Source organism: Anoplolepis gracilipes, chromosome 2 (genome assembly GCF_047496725.1).
Source record: "Anoplolepis gracilipes chromosome 2, ASM4749672v1, whole genome shotgun sequence".
In the NCBI taxonomy this organism is placed as follows: domain Eukaryota; kingdom Metazoa; phylum Arthropoda; class Insecta; order Hymenoptera; family Formicidae; genus Anoplolepis; species Anoplolepis gracilipes.
In genome coordinates, this window is record NC_132971.1 from 18885021 (window position 1) to 18908258 (window position 23238).

At 41.9% G+C, this 23238-nt stretch overlaps 1 protein-coding gene across 1 annotated transcript in view; it reads left to right on the forward strand.

Annotated features, from left to right (window-relative positions):
- Positions 1-1176: 1176 nt before the first annotated feature.
- LOC140662750 (uncharacterized) overlaps positions 1177-23238 on the forward strand; it is a 93539-nt gene continuing 71477 nt past the window's right edge. Inside the window, exon 1 of the mRNA XM_072886370.1 lies at positions 1177-1990. Coding sequence (XP_072742471.1) covers positions 1857-1990 — 134 coding nt within the window. The 5' untranslated portion in view covers positions 1177-1856. The remainder of the gene's footprint in view (positions 1991-23238) is intronic.

Below are 23238 nucleotides of genomic sequence, written 5' to 3' on the forward strand. Positions count from 1 at the left end.
TAGTTGCACAACCGCGATATATACTCGTCCCCTTGACCACTCTTCCCTCCCTCAACCGTTCCCTCCTCTCCACCTCTCCCTCTCGTATCACAGTACCGGTCTTTCGCCGTAAAACCGATAAATTATGCATTCCATTATTCATGCTCGCTTGCCATAATCATGTACCGGCGGTTGACAAGATCCTGTCATGCTTTACAGGCCTCTCGGCTCCGCGTTTGTTTGCTACTTCGAGGTAAGGAGGACCGTTTACGGCAGTGACTGTGAGCTATTCAATTTACCGGCTTGAATACGGCTTGAGCTTTGAGGATACAAGGATCGAAGGATATACGCGGAAGGAGAGACGCGGAACGCCCGTCTAGAAGTTGAGTCCGCGCAAAACTCAAAAGGCCAAAAAATGCCGGAAAGTAATAAATTATTTATAAGCTACGCTCTCTTAAGAGTACCTATCACAATGTTTCATGCTTGTCTTATTTCGCACGCGCGTGTTCGCATATTCAATGAACTGAAATGCTTAGATATAGAGAATAGTAAAATAATTAGAATGAATAATATCACAAACTATTAACCCGATATCGCGTGTATTATTTTTTTTCTCTTCTCTTTAATTTATTGCAAAAAAAATATCGTCAAGTTTACCGCTTGGAACGCGATTAAACATATCGAATGTATTCTCAATCTTTCTTTGGATGTACGTCGACATATTTACATAATTATATTTATCTGAATATTATATCTAAATGCAAAAAGATTGAAAGAAACTATAGACTAGATAAGCATGTCATATAATTTTCTATAACACGTGTTGACAGAACAGAGGAGACGAGAAGGAACGACCGCGCGATTTGACTACCGACAACGATCGATCCTGTCACGAGCAAGTTTTCTCTTCTTTCGCCAAAGACAGGTACGTATATACATATAACTAACTCTCAGTTGTCTCCTTGTGAGGTATATATGGCGTCTTATGGGAAGAAACTAGGAGAACATTAATACACCGTCGCCAGGAGGCTTAAAATCCTAAGCTCGAACTCTCTCGGCGATTCAAAGTAGGAAGTAAACGGGCGCGCATTCGAACGCGCCGCGTTCGGCCATCTTCGTCGCTGCTCGGCTAGCCTCGCGTCACGGCCGCCCCACTCCCACTAGTCGCCAACCTGCTCCCCACTCTTCGCTTCTCCGCCAGTGCCGCCATAGTGGGGACGACTGGAACGATCTGCGGACGTTGGTTACGGTAGAAGGTTCAATTGTCGATGAATCGTTGCGATGAGCGGTCGGGTGCGCGATAAGAGTCGAGCGAGGGATTAAGAGCGCGTGCCTCGGCTGCTGCGATTATCGGTACACGTCGAGAAGGAACACGACGTGTTATTTCATCCGTCGAGGATCCAAGTTTCGGATTGCGAGTACGAGAGTGTCGGCGTGCGCGCGCACGCACGCCGGGCGGCGAACTTCACGCAGGTAGCGCGCGACCGGAGTGCTTTGCTGGACGATCCACTCCGGCTGATTGGATTTTTTCCTTCCCCCCCCCCCTCCCCGACACGTTGAAATGTGTTTTACGGCCGTGACATACGTCGCGCGATAGTGACGCGATATTTTGTGGCTCCGTGGCGCGGGCGGAAGAAGTGCGCGCGCGCGCGCGCGCGCGTTTATCACGATCGCGCGATCAAAAGAAGGAATCGGTTGTGAGTGAAAGAGAAGGGAAGAAAGGGAGAAGTATATACAAAGGAGACGCTCTCGTGTGACGCTTTCTTAGTGTGTGCATTGGTTTCTGGGATTTTTTTACGTTGCTTGGTTTTTGTGCAACCGTTTTTCGGAATTTTCGAGATTCAATTGTGACAGAAGCAACCCTAGCAGCAACGGCCATGACCGCGGACAGCCTGTTTGAGACTACCAGCATCCCGGGGCACCTCGCTCCCACGCCCGAGAGACTGGAGAGACTTCTCTCGAAACAGACCCTCGAGGAGCTCTACGAGGTCGAGGAACAGCCTTTCGCACGGTAAGCTACGACTCGAAACGCGCGGCCCCCTCCCCCCTCTGTCTATCTCTCTCTCTCTCTCTCTCTCTTTCTCTTTCTCTTTTCTCCTCTTTACTTCTCTCTCTTCTCCTCTTGATCGCTCCAATCTCTTTTCCCCCAGATTGTCTTTGTCTTCGAGTAACCTAACGAGGCTTAGACCGCTTCCGACCTGCGCGACTCCGATGACCTCTCGAGGTCGAACTCAACCTCTTTTGTGTATGTGTGTGCGCTCGATGTCTATCAATATTTACGCTCGATTTGATAGCTATAATGAACGCTGATATAGTGAATTTTTTTGCTATTACCAACTTTGATAGAATACACTCGTATATTATGTATATAGATAGCACGACATCATCAAATTCCGCGTAAGGAACTTAACACGAGAGATTAATAATATTCGCTAACGAGTGATTTAACATTCTGTCAATAAAGTTGTTTCAAAAATAGCATTAAAAAATGTCAAGGTTAAAATTGATATCAATTTCACAGTTTTGGTTAAATTACTTTGCGTGTAAAAATGTTGGAGTCAATTTCCAAAAGAGTTAAAAAGTGAAAAATATATACTGAACAAATAGATAAAGCGAAAAAAAATGTCAACATTAAGAAATAAATTTAATTTATTAAAATTTGGAGAGAAGAATTTTGTAATGATCAATTTACAATAATTTAAAAGAAAAAATTTGATAAATAGATTTTTGGATCTTTTTAATATTCATATTTTACAATATGTATGTTGCAATATATTTTGCATTACAATAAAATAAATTTCGATTATATCTATGACATGTCGAGATGTGGAAAATTATACTGAGACTGTGTAGAAAGTCGATGATAGATATGCGCAAAGAGAAAGGCCGATAAGAAAAATATATTTATATTTCTTATTCGATACGATGACGTGGAGTTTTCGATGTCGCGAGATTATTGATTGCAAATTTATACACAAAGTGGAGCAGCAAAGATCGTAGAGAAAATGGAGCGTACCGGTTTTCAATTTACACTTTCATTTCTCGCATATAATATCTGGAAAAAGTCTCAGTACAGTAGAATATAAAGACTTTTCCTTAAAAACACCTCGTTTCGTAAAAAAATTTTTTATATATAAAATATTTATATATAAAAATTTTTAAATATATATATATATATATATATATATATATATAAAATGTGATATATAATGTTATTATATAATATTTCTATATTATATATATATATATATATATAAATTTTGTTCTTTAAACGAATTGTGCGAGACGCGATTTAATACTATTGTACATGATAGCGTAAATGTGCGATCTATCATTGAAGGCGATAGATGCGTGCAAAGTAACGCGAGATGCCGGTAATTAGTATCTCGTGACATGCGCGTGTCTCAATGTGATTACTTGCAGGTTTAATGAAAGCGCGATCTGAAAAGATTTTGAAATATGTACATGTATATCGTACCATACATATACAGGCGTGTATATATACGACGTAGCAAACATATACATTGATAAAGCGTATTGCGTCTTAAAAAGTTGAAATTATCTATTTAATTATCTCAATATGATAAAATATCATTAATGAGTTATTTGCGCGTAATTTAAATCTTTCATAATATTGTAAAAAATTAATAATACATAAACAATTAGTTTTCAATCGTAAGTATTAAACTAAATCGGCTCACAAATTTTTTACTTTAACAAAGGTGAACAGACTTTCATTATTGTCATATTTTTTATCGTAGTTGCAATTATGTACAATCGTTATATTAAAATTTCTGCATAATTGCACATACATAATACGATATGCGCATACTTAAAAAAACAACATGTACATTTGCGTCTCTCCTTCTCTCTCACTGTCAGTATAATTTACCTTTTATTAATTTTCCGCAGACCGTTCGCATATCGAGCTCACTTGCGTAATCGCTTGTTAAATCACGCGCATCGACGGAAACGCGCTCGTTATGGAACCATTTCACACGTGTCTACGGTTTTTTCGCGTTATCCCGCAGAATAGTAATATCACTTTTTGCAATAAATCGTTATATACTACAAGAGTGTAACGACTTTTAATTGGAACATATTTTTTACTATTGGAATACGTTCCGACATTTTAACATTATTTATTTTACTAAATTTTATTTAATAGTAGGTAAGAATTATTTATTGATTAAAGTACATATGTATATCAAGCAGAGAATATATCATGCTTTTAATGCCTTGATGAAAAATAACAAGTATATAAATTTTATGCGATATCACGTGAAGGGGAAAGAGGAGAGGAATGGTGGATGAATGCAAGATAAAAGAGAGAGGGAGAGGGGGGGGGGAAGGAAGGAGAGAGAAAGAGAGGCAGAGAGGGTTATATGTACTTTATATGTGACTTTAATAAGATTGCGCGAGTTTGAACGGATTCTTATGTTCGATATTCAACAATTTGGAGATCAAACAAAAAGTCACGCTAAAATATTTCATCTCTGGCGACAATAACGATAATATAAATTTTTTTAACTTTAACCCTACGCCACATTCATGCATTTCACGGCGCGCTCGTTTCATTCGTCGACTAGGCCTCGGGCCACCCTCGCTTCCTGAGACCCTCTTCGTGAAAGAAAGTGTTCCTGCCGCGAGATCGAGGTCGAGACTTCGTCTCGATACGCTCTTTTATGACCTCGCCTGTGGACTCCCGCTGCTCTCTTCTTCTTTCAAAGGCATCGTATTGACCGACTAAAAACAAACGAGAATAAGGCCGCACACACAGACAAGATAATAATCTCTTCCAAAATTATAGAAAGTCATTCAAGGCTTTTTACGGAAATCACCGTGTGAATAATTGGCGCGTTTAGAAAAAAGTAATTGGGGAAAAAGTAAAGGGGAAAATTTTTATAATTAAAATCTACATTTTTTAAGCAAAGTCAGAATTCAGAAAACTCTATATTTTTTCTACTTACTTTTCTAATCAATCTTGTCAAAATTTTTGTATAATTATCTGTGATAAGCATACTAAATTGGCGAAATACATACGACGCACGTATTCAATTGCATGCATGATATAAGATTTGTTAGCTTGCAATGCGATACGTCAAGAGGGTCATCGATGTTGACTATGGAAAGAATGGAATGTCTTAATTGCGTAAATGCATGGAAAGAAAAACAAGGTTGATAGCATGATAGAAAATAAACAGGAAATTAATCTGCATGTAGAATTATTGGCTACGTTACATTGTTTTATATTTGATTACTTGGGTATAATAGATGATCAGTCGTGTTGGGTCATGTATGTGGCCTCTATGTAAGATTGCGAGCTGAAAAAGCAAATCGAGCGAAACGACGAAAGTACGGGGAAAATCCAAGGTTCAAGATTAATCGCGATAGCGCTAATTAACGATTAACCGGCCGCGCATATAAATCTCTTATACGCCGTGCTAAAAGCACTGGAAATGCAACTACCGTAAATTCTCAATGAACTTTAACGCGTCACGTAGATATAATACCCGATAATTGCTAAGTCGAATAGTTGCTAAACATTTTATTTATGGCTTTTGTATTTACGACAGCAAATATATTTTTGCGAATAGAAAAAGATTTGTTAGCTATCTCATAGATTTTTCTCTTTCTTTTTCTCTTTCCTTCTCTTTCTCTTTTTAGAAAATACATTTTTTTCTAACTGAAGGATTTTTAATATATACACATAATACACACGCAATATGTTACATTCTTTCGTGCAAATAATCTCTGTGACATTTTTGTACATTAATTTTCTGCAAATAATTTACTATTAAATTCTCTGTCCTGAAAATTTTATAATTTGCAAGCAATGTATCTGTGTGTGTGTTGCAACTTCCTTTGCGGTATGTTATAACTTCTTAACGACTGGACGCACCCGAGACCTTCCTGAATGGCGTTAAGCACCGTCAAGATTTATGCAAACCGTCAATCATCGCGCGTGATAGCGCATCGTGACAGCGTGACGTCAAGTAAAGAAAAGTATCAGATAATAATCGCCGCCGCGCTCTGTACCAAACACCTGCCGCGAGAAGAATTTTAGAATTTCTCACGAGATTCGCCCGCGCAAGCGTAAATAATTTCATAATACGAACGATTATCTCGACGCGTTCGTGTACTCAAATAAGATCTCTTTCCCTTTGTGCAGTTTGTGCGCGAAGGTACCGGATTCTCTTAGAAATCTTAACTCCCCGATGTGCTTTTATGCGTGGTGAATTTCCACGTTAGGCTTCTCTACTCTCATGAAAAACGAAAACGAGATAATTTTCTAACAATAAGAAAATTGAAAAAACTTGATCTTCTTGACAAGCAGTGTAGTAGCAATGCAAATGTAACTTATTTGTGGGGAAAAAAAAACTATTTAAATTATATCGAGCCGTCATTTTTTTTTTTTATTTAGTGCATCAATATTTCGTCTACTCTAAAAAATACAAAATTGATAAAGGTAGTCATTAAAAGTTGCAGCGTCTAGTTTCAAGTAGTATATCAATACAGACGTATGATACCTCGCGCAAAATTAATTATTGCACATCGAAGCCGTCAAAGTCGTAAATCGTAACGCGTGCACGGAAAGGTTACGTATATAGTTATGCGATACGCACACATACACACACACATTCGCACCATGTATCCTAATCGCATCGTTACAACGTATCGCCGCGACATTAAATAAATAGAGTCTTCCTGGTATCGATTTTTCATCGAACCCGCCTCCCTCGTCCTCGTCCTCGTCCTCGTCCTCGTCCTCGTCCTCGTCCTCGTCCTCGTCCTCGTCCTCGTCTTCATCCTCGCACTCGCGCGTCACTTCCTCGATCGTTCGTCTGCGAATACGTGCGATGGAGCGCAAACAAGTCGCGACGATGTTTATTTCGTCGCCGGGCGTTTGCAACACCGTGCCGTATGTATCGGGTGTGAGTCGGTATATATACAAATTATTGCACGTGTGAAACGTCGCCGGGCGCGAAAAAGAATCTCGCTTTGCGCAATCTTCTCGCGAGCACGGAAATCGCACGAGCTCCCGTCGTGCGATTCGATCTCTCTGCGAGAGAGTCCTGTCCGTCGTTTTTTTCCTTTTCTCTTTTTCTGTTCATTAACCGGCTGCGCGCGTAAGGCTTATATTCATAATTCCCCCCCCCCCCTTGTATATAGTATTACAATCGGTGATAAGCGGAGCGCGAGACTTCAACGTCGCTTAACAGCGTGCGCTCAGTCCGTGGACTCTTTCAATCGCATGCACGAATCGTCAAGTTGACGCTATAAACGTGGGATGCGGTATAAGAGACTCTGGTATAAATATATTACTATATCCGCCTTAGAGAACGTTAGAGTCGCAAACGCGCGAATGTAAATAAACTCCTAGCGAGGGAGCGCCATTCCGTTCCCACGAATTAAGCGATTCTGACTGTATAATCGATACTTGCGAAGAGAGAGAGAGAGAGAGAGAGAGAGAGAGAGAGAGAGAGAGAAAGAGAGAGAAGTACGAAAACAGCATTTCATATCGAATGTATGCGAACTCATTTGTAGATTTGCAAAAAAATTGCCTCCTACGTTAAATATTTCATTATCGCATGTAATATGACGATTAGGGTTTATCTCAATTTATTTTGAGAAAGCTAATAATAATTTGTTTACACATTAAATTGAAAAAAAACTCATTATATTAATATAAAAAATATTAACTTTTTTTGCGCACTTCTTGCGGACGTGAAAGAATCTTGAGCAAAAATAGTCAAGTTAAAAGGCTCAAAGTTTAAGCAATCCTCGTCGAAGCGCGTTTTAATCTTTCAGGTTGTGTTCTTGCATGATTTATTCATCGAATTCTTTCTAGTGTTCTTCCGTTTGTGCACACATGCCTGAGTTAAATACAACGTGTGTGTGTGTGTGTGTATGTGTAGTCATCTAGAGATGATTGTGCACGAAGGAAAAACGGTATTCGAGAGTCATCGGTGCATTTTAATCAGCGAAAATGTTTGTCGCATGCTCCGCGGAATATCGAGTCGTATGTACATACATATCTTTAGTAAAAGTTGTTTGAGAATTTCCAAGCAAGATGTATAAAACCTTTCGGCAAACCTATCAGACAAGTTCAAGTATACGTTTATAATATTATTACGTTGCAGATAAATATCTCACTTTCTACACAAATGGGAAAAATAATTTGCAACATGATAGAGCTTGGCAGCTTTATACTCCGTAATTTACGTCCTATACATCTTAATATTCTCTATCCACACCTCGTATCCATATTCACAGCAGATGTTGGAGTTCTTCTCGTATAACCGACGGAAGATAGTCCCGCCTCCCTCCTTTGCTTGTATACTTTTCCTCCCTCGGTTTCCGGTAGAAAACGGAAGGTGCGGCGATGGTCTTTGCGTTATGTGTCCGGAACGATAACGAAGGGAATCTCTTATGCTGCCCCTTTCCCGCGTAGTAATCGGTGGAAATAAAATAAATCCTCGTGCTCTGCCTCGATCCCCTTGCCACGTGTAAAGCTCGTAAAGCGAATTGTGTTTCGAGATGTCCCGAGATATTGGCTCTCTCGCGGCTGGTATATCTTCGGTCTGACGAGGATCATCCTTTTGTTGTACGATCTTGCTAGAGGTAAAAGTATTTCAACGTATCTACCTATAAGGGTATAAATATCGAGTGGCAAGTGCATAGCGGACGGTCCCTGCATGCTCTGCCCGGCCACGGGCTATTTTCAACCCACGCCGAACTCGCTCCTCTCGGAGCTCTCTCTCTCTCTCTCTCTCTCTCTCTCTCTCTCTCTCTCTCTCTCTCTCTCTTTCATAGCTTCTCTTCTGCTTCTCTTCGTGTCGTTCCTCTCTTACTCCTCGCGCACCTATATTATTATATTCTTCGTATATACAGCTTTGTATATGTATCCTAAGGGCTAACCTGATATCATAAAGAGCGTCATCGTCTCTTGACAGCGAGTGTTTAAAGTTCTGCAACATCCGGCGCTTTGTAATTGACCGATATCGCGTATTGCGCGACATTTCTTGAAGCGTTCGACCGCCACGCTGGCACTAGATATCGTTTCTCGAAGAGTCGAGTCTCGCATAAAGGTCCACGGGCTCCCGCGATTATTGCTCGCGCCGATGAAATCGTATACGCTTGTATATGATAAAAATTCTTGGAGACCAAGAGCGTAGCTACTGCTTATATCTTATACGAAGATTCGAATATCAAAACACTTTTTACAAAAGTAACAGATAAAATCATATCTGCTGTTTGATCTCAGCTTGTGATAACGTCGGCGTGTCCTCGTATCTTATTGTTAGGGATATAAAAAACACTTTCATTTGACACAGATACGAAACACACTTGCAATACATACGTTCGAGCGTGTGTAAGATATTGCCTGAGTTTAACAGAGTTCAATGGACAAATAATAGGTATGCGCGCTATATGATTTTTCTGTTAGCAGCGTTACTTTGGACAATCGTTTCGGTGACGTCGAAAGAGAGCGAGAGAGACAGAGAGAGCGGTCGAGTGGAAGAAAAAAAATTCGATCCACGAGATTGAACGACAAACGATATAAGTGTCCTGAACGAGTTAACGTGACAGAAACGGGCATGCCATCTGGAACGTACCCGGTAACGGCACTTGCAATTAATACGGCAAGCTGCTACGTCTGCCTACTTGTTCGGTACCTTGTGTCGCGTGATCCGGTCGTTGAAGACGACCTTCCGTCGAGAGGGGAAAACGAGATCAAGGGGGCGAAATCATTCGTCTCGTCGATTCGGCATAATCAAGTCGACGCGTCATGGTCGGTCCTGTATTTACCGAGGGTAGCAAACCATGCCATATGCGGATAATCGACATCTATAGCTTAGATTCTCTACGATGTGTCGGTGTATATAGACTCGGAAAGAAATGTCGCATCTGAAATTATCCGGGAGTACCGTTGTGTTTGCTCAATTGTTAGCGCGACGAGTGCAGCTGTCGTCGTGTAGCAACTTCCAAGCGGGGAATATTTTCTGTATAACTTTCAGAGCGAGATGATGGGGAAAAAATTTAATTACGTCGTTGACAGTATTGAGTCATTGATAGGTATATCACGCGATCGAGATAATTAAATTAAGTACGTTAATTACGCCGACGAGTTTATTACCTTAATTAAGTCGGAAAAAGAAGAATCTCTGATATTCAATCATCGTGTTTCGATGTGAGCGACGTTTCGCTTAATAGCATGCTTTTACTTCGTCTACCATACAATAAACTCGCGCGCATTAGAAACACTTGAAGAATTTTCCCTCGGAACTTTCTCGGGATCGATTTCGAGAAACGTGAAACACGAGAATATTCGCCGAACGAGTTATCGATTTTGTTCTTGGCGAATAACTGACACCGCAAGACTTTTCTTTATTCTCGAGACGACAACTCGGGGTAGAAAACGTCCCGTGAGATCCCAGCTGCTTCTTTCGATAAGCAACAGCTGTCTCCCCAAAGTCTTCGTCGTTGTGCAACCAGACCTCGCGCGCAGTTAGGCTTTTAAGGATGCTTCCTGCGTCTCTGCAGCCGCATTTATTCACTTAGCATGACAAAGCTTTTTCTCTCTCGCTCTCTCTCTTCATTTTTTTTTTTTTCTTTCAAGAAAGACGTTGGTCGATGCTTCACGAATTCTATGGGTTTCGGCGCGCGCGTTGGCGGAGGACCTTCCATCCACATTATTTTGGTTGGTTAAGCCACGACTGAGTAAGCATACGCTGCTTATTTTGGATATCGAACGACGAGTTTTCGATTTAAATACCGGTGTGTTTCTCCGTCAATATTATTTGTTTGCTTTTCGCTTTCCTTCGACGCGACGTAACGTTGATAAACGTGTTGTTGCTAATTCTTGCGCGTGAATATATTTAAGTTAATTTCTATATTTCTTTCTCTCAAAAGAAAAGAGACCTAAGAATTCTGGAATATGAACTTGAACGAAATCGGTTATCGGAACTTGATAATCGCCGATTATTTGCGAGTGTAAAAAATATATTTTTTAAACAGTAGTGTATAAAAAAATATATAATACATATATTTATTTGTTTGGAAACAGTCATACTTTTTAGCGAAAAATCTTTTGCTAATATGTTTAAAGAAATCGCCTGTAATAAAAATTTATTGTATATTTCGACTATTTTATAAAAAAAACATTTCTTTCTCTAACTGCATTTCTTAGAAATTAATAATTAACAATTTCTGTTTCTAAACTTTTGAACAGTAAAATATATGTACAATAGTGTATAGATAGATTTCTTTCTTTGTCTTTCTTTCTCTCTTCCTCTCTCTCTTGTGGTGCAATCCAGCGGCAGTTATCGATCTGCGGCCAATGATCACACGGCGGCCTTGAGAGGGAAAGACGACGGTTGTTCATCGTCGCAATCGCGCGCGCCGTATTTTCTCGCCCTCGAGGAGTCGGAACCTACCGGCTACTTTTTTCCTTCTGCCAGTTCTTTTCCTCTCTCTCTCTTTTTCTTTCCCGAGACTCGAGCCGCGAGATCGCGGCGTTCCGATCGAGCAGACCGATAAACATAATTAAGGCGACGGGACGCCTCGACAGGGTACGCTTTATCAGCGACAGTATCTGTATCGGTGATAATCGCCGTCATCGTGCGCGGAAGGGCTGTTAATAAGACGTCGTTGTCACGGCTGCGATAGTCACGACTTCTGTCGTCTAGCGGCGAGTGATATGGGTGAGGCTTTAGAAACTCGAGGGAACCGCGGACTCTGTGAAAAAATGTCACGCTCGGGACGGAAACTCGGAGCGCGAGATCTGTCGTATCTTTGGATCGACGCTTAAGATCAGTAAACCTCAATCGAACGAAAAACGTCTCGGCTCGAGTGATCTACGACGCGACTACGATCACGACGCAAGGAGAGAACTAGCGTGCATTTCCAGTTGTGCAAAGAGGCGAAGGTGTGCAGTTGTCGAGCTATTACGACACACACTAGCCGCAAAGAAAGAGAGAGATAGCGAGGTTGGATTCGTTCGCGATATTGCAGTGATCTATGAGTCACGATCCCTTACGGCAGGACACCTTTGGCCCAGATCATGGAGCCCGCGTTGCATTGTGTCGTCACGATTCCTTTGCTTAGGGGATACTTCGTAGGTTTCTGCCGCCCCGTCGTCGCATGGGAAAGTGTCGATTCAAATGGAGTAGAATCCGAGGCGCAACAACTTTCGAATTCGCCCGGATCTTCGAGTTACGTCGCCCTGCTCTCGCTGCACGTTCCAATGTCGTGCCACGCTCATCACGTTTCAGCGCGAGCGAGTTAATGTCACGTCAGTCTCTTGTCACACGCGCGTCCTGGGATACTTTTACTTAAATTGTTTACTCTTACATGTGTGCGTATTTGCGTTATATTTTATTTTTATACGATTAAATGGTTCTCGCGCGACATAATATTTCGTAACGCGATCATTCGCGGTGTAAATCGCCTTAAAGCCTAAAATCTCTCTCTTTCCCTTATTTTTCTGTCTTTTTTTTTTTTTTTTTTTTTTTTTTTGTTTATTTATTTATGTCTGTGCTTTCTGTCACAGAACCAGTATTTCCTCCGCTTTCTTTTTTTCTTTTTGCCGTTCAAAGAGACTCCATTCATACGTATAATGTCTGACGATGCGCGAAATGCGTTGTTCCCCATCGCGTTTCTATGTTCTTCTTGTTTCTGTCTCTAGTCTTTATCTCGATCGCGGCGAACCATGCGGCTACTCCGCGCGGCCCTTTGTTACTTTCGTTTTATCAAGTGCGTAGTAACGAGATACCGTCTGGAACAATGTAAACCGTAGAGAGTAGAGAGGAAACGATTCTCGAAGGAGCATGGACTGATGACGAGTATCTTTGTACTTACCGACAGGGATTTGTCGATCCTGTAACGATTCAATTGGTTTTATTAAAACAGCCTAGACAAACTCGGACTAAATTCTTCGGTTTTAAACCAGTCTTTTAGACGCTTTTAGATCAGAGAAAAACTTCCGGAAGCTTTTAAGCTTTTAATCTCTCTCTTTTACGCTCTCCTATTTCGGGAAGAAACGATAAACATCGCGAGATTTCTCTTTTCTTTGATCTGATAATATCGAACATATTGTGCGCGTTGGCGTATATAAAGCAGAAGGTTACTTAATATTTATTAAAAACTTATTAAAAAGAGTGTCTTTAGACACATATTGAATTACTGAATTATTGTCCAGTAAAAATCCATGGTCGTCTATAGTCGGGCGCCCGCAATGGCGTTTATGAATAAAGCGTTAATGAATTTATATTTGCACATTAAGCGTGCCTTAAAACCAGTTTTTACATTAGAGAAGGAATGAGCAAAGACGGGAAAAAAGACGCGTGGGCGTTGAACAGCTTTCGTGGCGCGAAACTTTAATCTGATTTTCGAGGATACAAGTCGCGCCTCGCGAGGTGACGCAAAGTGATCCATGAGCGGGGTCGGAATGAAAAATGCGTCTCGACTCTCGAGTACGACACTCACATACACAAACACACCTTGGAGACAATGATGTTTGTATATATATATATATATGTTTATGTTTCAACATGTTTCACTCCCACACTTTGTCACGTGATCAGAATTCTCCCTCGGGAGTCTGTGGACACTCCACGCATTTCGCTTTAATTAAACCCGAAATGAAACGAAGAAAAAAGCGTAAAAAAATGTCGCCAAAGCCAATGGGTTCAAAAGAAGCAACATACGGTCGTCATTTTACTATTAACGCGTTACGAACTCCATTACCGTATTAATGGCATTCACAATGAATCCAGTCTACAAGGCGAGGGTTAAAGTCACCGTCAAACGCAACGGAAATGACTCGAAAATAGGGGAAGCGTTTATCGCAGAAAGGGTGCGATAGGTTGCCACGTAATTCGCAGGTTCCAAGGACCTGAGAGAGAGAGAGAGAGAGAGAGAAGTATTATGTTTGTTTCAATACACGCATTATACAGCGCATTGCAAAGGCGATGCTCGGCTGAACGAGCCGGTTTGTTTCGCGCGAGATTCTCCGACGCGACTAGACGACATATTTTCTTTTCTTCCTTTGATTTTTTCCGCCGAGAAAAAAAAGGACCGAAAGCGTTTCTTGTCGCTTTGCTGTCGCTCGCTCGCTTCCCGCGCTCGAGTTGGCCGACCTTCACCCGACTACCGTCGCCATTATGCTCGTTACACACCAGTCGCGGTTGTAATTTACGGTTAACCGAACGGAAACCGAAGGGGAGCGACCGCGTTGTAACGAGGTCGGTGCACATAGGGACTCTTAACGAAGAAACCCGCCGCTGCAATTGTCTTTTTCTCCGCCGTCTCTTTCGTCTGATTCTAGGGTTCCGATTCTACTTTGTGCATTTATCGTTGATACTTCGTGCGGATTCAATTTCCCGGAATTGTCGTGTTTATAATTTTTAGTCGAGAAGCCAATCTCTCTCAACTCTTGCGAGAAAATTCTGCTGGCAGTTAGATATGACGGAGCGAATCGATAAATCGGCTCTGAAGATTTCCTCGTTTATCTATTTTTTCCCATCGACGAGATTATATCCCTAAGTCGTCGCACGGGTAGAAAGTCTCGCAAATAACGGACGTTTGACGGTGTCTTTTTTCGCGGCCGACTGGTTCTCGCAGATGCGGCCGATTATCGCGTATCGCGCAATCAGCCGATCATACCCAGAAATCGTTTGAAAGTAGTTAACCAACCCGACGTCTGGCTGTCGCGCGCTCGTTTGGCTGCGTCCCACTTCGCTAAGCCGGTCGCGTTGCGTTGCAATTTCGCATGTTCATTGATATCCATTGAAAAGGGAACAACTCTGTTCGTATATTTCGACCTAACCACTCTTGTATCGATTAGCTCGTAAAAAAAAAAAAATTATTATATTATTTTGTTGAAAGAAAATCTTTTTTTATACACTTTAAAATATTAATAATTTTTTTCCTCTACATTTTGATTGCCCCTTGATATTCGTTTATAATCATACTCGTTATTATAATTTGGCTCAAACTTAAGAATAATGATATATATTGCCTCCTGACTTTTTTATGCTTTCACTCTGGCTCTAATCTTTTTGTATAAATTAATATATATTTTAATGAAATCCGCATTACTTTCTTCTTTAAGCTGTGCAACATTGAACCTCGACATTGACAAATTTAAAACTGACTATTGTCGATCACGAGGAAAAACTCGTTTTCACGCCTGTGTGCGCATCGTTCGTCGTTCAGAGTCGGTCCGCGCGCGAGTAATCGATCAGCTGCGCAAAATCCAGCGCGAAATTCGCCGCGCGACGTTGGATCGACGCGGATTTTTCATTCCGCGCGCGCGTCCCCTCGATTATACCGACGCAATTACACGGCGCGCGATTATAGCCCATAATCAGCCTACGCTTTTCGCGGAGCGACTCCATCTCCTATATATATATATATATATATATATATATATATATATATATATATATATATATATGTGTGTGTGTGTATGTGTGTACGAAGGAATTGCCGCGCGTACGACTACGTCGGACACGGAGGAATTGCGCGAGACGAGAATGGGACAAGTTGTACCGGCTCGCATACCGTCGTCCTCGTCCTCGTCGTGAGTCGTCGTCGTCGTCGTCGTCGTCGGGGACGTCTCGCTGCGTTCGTGCATTAAACTTTTTTTCCTCCTGTAGCATATACGCACGCACGCGGTGCTTATGCGCAAGAGCGACATATTAACGGAGCCGTTATTGTTTCTCGAGTTGGCGCGCGCGCTGTGTCGGCTCTCTCTCTCTCTCGAGAGAGAGAGAGCTGTTCAACCCGTTCACCGTAGGTAGATATTTATTGCTACCTGCTGCTCTTCCCTCTTGCAGCCTATTATTCTCGCATTTGCAAGACGCTGCGGGATCGATTCCCGAGATTATATTCGAGACTTTAATATCAGCAGCCGCCACGCAGCTTCCGACGCATAATCCACCGCAAACTGACTGTTTACACGCTGTAATAATATAAATGTATCTATCGTTATTTTTTCATTATAGCAGGTGCATCACCGTATACTATTGCGTGATGATTCCAATCAAAGATATTTCATTCTATTATTTTGATTATATAAATGGATTTTAAAATAGTTAAAGATAAAATAACGAGACGTTGTATATTTGTAATTTTTTGTAACTTTATACCTCTCTTTTCTCTAATTTTATTTATAACATCAGACGAGTATCCGCTTTGTGTGGAATACACAGAGATCCGCCGAGTTGCTCTCGCAGCCGGCGAGGCAAAAATGAGGTTACGCTCCGGCGAGCGCGCGCCGCGATCCGGTCCGAACGATCCGGCAAACCGCGGCGATCGCCTCTCCGGATCGCTGTACTGCAAATAAAAAGGCCAGCGCGCTCACCCACGCCTCTCAGGAATCCCAAGGGCGAGACTGCTCATATTGCGAGCCCGCGAGGCAGTTGCTGGGCGACGACAACGACGACGACGACGACGACGACGATCGATATAGTTCACCGATATATCGTCTTACCGTCCTCTCTCTTTCTCCGTCCCAGATTCGACCCGACGCGGTACGCACACGACGCGGTAGTAAACAGTCGGGGCCCCAGCTGTGCACGGGGCCCCGACGACGTAATGCGGGTCAATCGACTGAGAACGCGTCTCTCTCGAAGCGCGCGTGCACAACCCCTTTCTTCCTACTAAACCCTTTTTCCGCTCGCGCGCTGTGTGAAAATATTTCCCGCTGTGCATTTTGGGGCAAATTGAGTGTCGCTAAATCCCTCCGTTGTGGGGAACGGTCGGAGATAATTGAAATTGCGCAACACATTTCTCCGCTATTATTATTTTTGTTACGCTTTATTGTTATCGCGCGTTATTGCATTACGTAAAAGAATAATAACGGATAAGGGTTACGCGAACCAACTGAATTTATCGTTCATCACAATTGCGCGCAAGCGATTGCGAAAGTGCGGTTTGGATGCTGGTTTTTTTTTTTTTTTTTTTTTTTTTTTTTTTTTTTTCATACCTCATGTGTCTCACAACGAATTTTAGTTACAACACGGAATGATAAAGTGTCAAAACACTACGTAAAAAACTTTCACTCGCACTTTTATTGCCCTTTTTTGGGAACGAGTGGCCGAATCGTATGTCTCGCGTTTTGTTTACATCTCTCTTCGGGAATACTGATATTCTGCAATTTAAGAGTATCAATCGGTAATGCAATTATGTCGATTACATTGTTATATATTAGGATCGAATACGGTGCACGTTTGCATTTCGTTCTTCCAACGCGCCGCGAAAGGAAAGTGCACGCGAGGCTATATTTGGACGACATTGCGACAATTTTCGCAATCGTGCGTTGCTCCTCGCCCGAGATTTCGTCGTGCGTGCTTACGCGGCACGCACTACTCGTAAACGTTGCGCCAGAGTATACGTATATACGTATATCACGCGAATTATACAACATTCTATACTTTCTGGCTGACCAATCACCGAATACCTCCCGAGCGTTTGCATTTTGCAATTTCTAATCGTGCGTTACGATCGACGCGACAGGAACATTACGTCGAGTACGCGGGGTGAGCGAATAAATTCACATTAGCGATTGCAGTTTGACGCAATTCTACCGTATAAATAAGTGCATTGCGCATATTGTATCGCGGCGTTCCACTTATCCTTAACATTTTTGATTCCGTTTGAAATGATTGACTTTACATTTTTCCACTGAATAAATATTGTCATTAAATAATCAAGATTTAGATTCCCGAAAGAATTTAGCCAAACATTAATAGGTATTTTTCACAAAGATGCGGTTCGTGTTTTTAATTATACCGATGATCTTTTGGAGAAATATAACGCTCTTCAAGACAAGATCCATTCATTTCTTGGTCGAGCTTAGCAACAACACCGGAGACAGCCGGACTGCCATCGTCAGCTGAAACTTGAGAATTCGTTCCCTTCCGACACGCACATTCCTCGCAACGAACGAACGAGCGAGCGCGCGCGCGCGCGCGACAGCTGACGAGCTCGCTCGTGTGCATGCGTGTCTCGCACGCAATCGCGCCGGCACGCATATCCTAATCGCGAAGAGGATGCGTTGCTCACGGTAATGCGAGCGATTTTAATAATAACCACGTCGCACCAAGTCGCCAGCGAGATGTAGAATTCGGGGCGAATCGCGTATTTTCGCATCGCACGAAAACGTTAGAGATTATAATCTAGCGCGTTCTCACTTTCCTTCACTAATAACGCGTGCATATGCACGCAACGTATAACATGAGGAAAGTTTGAAGATATAAACCCATTAAAATACGAATTCTGTCGACAAAAAGAAATTAATGGTGGCCGCCGACAACGTTTGCGGACGAGGAAGAATAACATTAGCGTGGCTCGAAAGGATGTAGTTACCGCATCGTCGTCAATATCTCTCGCTATACGCGGCAATAAACGAAGAGGGCAATAAATCGAGCGGTATAAACCGGCGGCCACACCTGTGCACACTCGGTGGTGGGCACGTAAAAGTGTCTCGGGGGCCGTGCGTTCGTTCGTCGGCGCGGCTCGTATGGCACTTTTGTAAAACGATACTTTACGGGACGAGGACGGCTGCTGGCCGACTGCAGCCGGAAAAAGTCCTTAACGTCGGAGAAAAATACGAAGGAGAAAGAGAAATCGGCCCCGCCGTGCTGCGCTACTATCGCCCACTTCTCCGGCCGTTTATTTCCACCAAGTTCGACATTCCATCGTCGCGGAATGCCAGGTGTGGGCTTGCTTGTGTGCCGGATACTTTTACGTTCTCTCTGTTTCGTGTCTCGAACGCGCGCGGGTATTGCAAGGTGTAACCGCGATTCCGTAGTCCCGTCGCGCGACAAAGTCGAGCACCGTCCACGCTTGGAGCAAGGCAGAAATACGGCCGAGCCAAGATCTCAATAAACTATTCCTTTTACATTTTACTACCGTGAATTTTATGCAGCGAAAAATACGCTTCTCGAAAGAGAGAAATAAAGAAAACTCAATTTTTCTTGTAAATATGATAATTTTGCATATTATACTGTATAAGAATTATTATTAAAAATTTGTATTTTTATAACATATTTATGATAGTCAGGATTTTTAGATGAATGTTCTCTTTTATAGAATCAGTGTATTACTGAAAAACTGTGAATAAGTCACTGATGATCTCACAATCAGTTATGAATCGCGAAATCCTACTGAAAGAATTAGTCAATGGTAATTTTAATCTGTGATATTTGAAAATTTATCTTATACGTGTTGAGATAAAATTTACGATAACAGTTTGTTACAAAGAAATAGCTCTTAATTTTTTACCAAGAGCTTTGTTCATTTTATTTTATTACATCGAATTAAAAACAATTAAAAAATATAATATATATATTTTATATATATATATATATATATATATAATTTTGAATGTAAATATTAGTTATATGTTTTATTACAAATATGTGTGTGTAAGAATTTTCTCCAAAAATAAAAATTCAAAACAAAGAAAATTTTAAAATCTATATCTTAAAAATATATACGATTGTTACTGATTTTTCAATGAAATCTTGTGTCACTGTTTTAACGAATGACATTTTCACTGACTTAATTTAAGAAAGCATGTGCTTTAATGCCGCCGTGAGACATTGTTGCATTCATTTTTCCGTCGTTCCTATCGATTATCTCGTCTCGCAACGCAGTAATGTCGTTAAATTTGCGGCACTTAGACCGACTCCGCATCGGCACAAGGAAGATTTCGCGAGGATTCGACTGTTAAGTGGCGTTTACTTTAATCGCGCTGTCTTGCGGGAATTTAAGCGCTCGCAACGACAGCGAATCGATTGCAACAAATTTCTGCGGTCGTGTTTGCCGTCGTGGTCGATTTCGAAATCAATTTTGCCGACCTGTGGCGAGCGAGCAAAACCCGTCGCGCTGATGCGATCGTTTTGTGCGGTTTTAGAAGATGGAGACATCTTCTTCTATAAAGGGAGGACGCTACGGCTGCAGCTGCGGCTGAAAGTGTCGCGCTGATGGGATAATACGACGATTTCTAAATCATTTCGTGTAATACCAATCGGCTGAAACTGGTAACCCTTTGTCGCGCGATATTCGACTTCCATGCCGCAAAAAAGAAAAAAAAAACAAAAATTGTTAAAATCCCCCGTCGATTATTATTTCGCGATGACGTTTGCCTCGAGAATCCCTGATTTGCGTGTGTCAAAACTCGCCAAACTCGCCATCGTTCCCTTCTTTGTAAGCCATATTATGCTTTTATGCCTTGTTTACAAACGTCGCAACGCATCCCCGTTTCGTTGTAGATAGTTTTCCGACATGAGTCGCTAAGCGGATTTGCATATGTTAGAAAATGTTGAATCCGACGTTACGATTCAACGAAGGTAAAACGATCGATTCAGATCGTCGTAAACACGCGAAGGCACAAGTGCTTAAAATATCGTCGATGGCCATTTCTTACGCTTCGCCTAACAACGATCGCGTTATTTTCTCATTCGTTCGATCAGTTTATTTAACATATTACAGTATAATCGGCTTATGCGATTAAACAAATATCTTTCGCAATGTAGTTTACGGAAAAGATAAAATTTAAGGAGTCCGATTTCATACAATGATTTATTTTTTTGCCTATTTTAATTATATGCCAGAATGTAAATTAATTATTATGGATTCTTCGATGCTGAATTGACAGATCAAAATTTAGTCGAATAAATTGAGAATTACGCTGAAACATGGCGCTGGCGGACACGCTCGCAAAGGTGATTAAAGGGTGACTGTAAAAATGCGCAATGAGTTAAATATATATTTTCAGCCACCGTGGGACGTCTCGTTAAACGTCCGGTCGGCACTTTACACCGGTTTTCCTGATATCGTAGGCGCGTACTCGGTACACTCGCTCGCGCAGAATATTTTCACGTGGGACGGTCAAGCCGCGACGATGACCTGAATGCAGTGAAACCGCGAGTCGTGTGGGACGCTCGTCGCTCGCGGCTCTCCCATCCGCGATTCGCACTCGGATAATTGCAAGAGTGTGCTGCAAGTATCTAATTATTAAACTGCCGCGTTTCATTATTATTAGCTGACGTTTTCCGCGAGAATAATTTTTCAACGAGAACCTCGCACGCGGCGCGCATCTAATTTTATCCGTCTCACTTTCGCCCTCGCGCGAAACACGCTCGCTAATGTATCAAACTAACGAGAGCATTTTCCTTTTTGTTACAGGTGAGTCCATCTATTTGAAGCTTTAGCGTTTACTTGGAATGCGTCTGAGGGTGAGTCGAGAAAATATTGTATTAATCCTTTATCGCATATATGTGAGACAGAGATTGATCAATTGCATATGATAGAGTAATTTATTTTTGGATTAGATAACAAGGCATCTCTTTGAGAGACGCTGACTGCGGTGCTAATTACAACCACGCGGCATCTTCCCACGATCTATAACAGCTGATTCGCGTTATCCCGATCGCGCGAGAGTAAAAAGAGCCTGGCGCTTAGTTCGCGCGGCCAACCGTTAAATAGGCACTGGGCTGCTCCCGGTGTCTGTGGCATCCGCGGCCGTTCGTGCGTCGGAAAGAAAATTCTGTTAACATGATATACGTAAATGTGTAGCGTTAAAGTAGCTACCGTATGGATAAATAGATAGCGATTATCGAGACAGAGAAGCTGTGGCAGCGGCGGTTTGCCCTCCCGTGGAGAACCGCGGGACAACTTATATAGCGTTTTCTCTCATTGAGCACGATTGCATATCGACGTCGTTAGGTAGCCCGAGAATGCGTATATGGCGACTGCGTATACGCGTCGCAGGCCATTATTCTGGGAATCTGGTTGTCCCGCTGGACCCGCGGTGGCAGACGCGCCGCGCCGCGCCGCAAAGTCTTCGTCTAGGGTCGCTGTATTTTCCGACGAGTGTAAACCGAAACGGCTATCGTGTTGACTCTAACTTATTTGCGCGCCACACGCTACGATACTTGAGATAAATTATAACAAATTCCTCAATTTTGCGCGGCTTAATGAAATATCCACGGATTTCTATATTACCATAACAAAGAGAGAGAGGGAGAAAATAAGAAATAAAAATCAATTACATTAAATATTATTATTATTTATTTATTTATTTATTTATTTGAGAATATATATATAATATTATGTGTGAAAAACTGTACTTCAGTATACTTGAATAATATAAAAAAGTATTATTTTATCCACTTATTCTATATGTGTAGAGTATATTTACAACGAATAGTTACTAGATTCGACGAGCAATGTATAATTGTTGTGAATTCTTGTTGCGAAAGTGAAACCAAAACAGGAAGGTTTGCCGATAATAATGCGTTACGACATTGGTTTCATTTATTAAGAATATATCTTGCATAGCATCAAGGAAGGAAATAGTATCATCGTCATGGTCATCCGCCGTTTCGCGTGGTATTTAATCATTCATGAGTTTTTACGCGTAATAATCTTTTTTCACGTGTGCGTAAACATTTTTTACGGTAAAAAATGTAAAATTCGCGCGATCACAATTCTTGTAAATTTTCTTGTAGAATCTTCTTAGAAAATTTATTCCATTTTTTATGATAAAAGTAAGGGATACAATAGACAAACGTATGCGTTTCTAAAGAAACAGTTTTTTAAATCTATTAGTAGTTTACAAACACATTTCTCGCGATCTATATATAGTAATTATTTCACCGTAATAATTTCTCGCATCAAACTATTGTACATATCCCGATCACAGCCTTACGTAATTTGTTATCACCGCGCGAATATCTTTCACGATCGAGAAGCAATGCTCTCCATTTCCCACAACGTCGACGCGCTCTCGCGATTTTATCTCTCGTTTTCTCCGACGGAAAAGCACGGCGCCTTTTATTGGCGTTTCTCGTTCGGCGATCAATCGGCGATCGGGCCGAAGGAATAGGATTCGCGTAATTGATCATGGGGCCAGCAGCACGTGTTTGCCGCGTAGGTTCTGCAGTTGGATCGCGAGTGCGATTGTTCGATGGATTACGCCAAGACTCGCTCGTTCATTCGCACGAATGAGTCGACGCGATGCGAGATGCGAGACGCGAGACACGAGATCTGCGAGGGATTCAGGCCGAGCGGAACGCGCGCCTGAACGCGCGTTGCACCGCACCGGCCAGAGTGGTTACATCGGCGCCACGTCTGCGGCCTCGAGCCTCGACTCGACGGCGTTCACCGCGCCGACGCGCCGGGAGAAAACTGTGTTAACGCAATGTAATACGCGACGGTAAGCGTCGATTATCATCGACT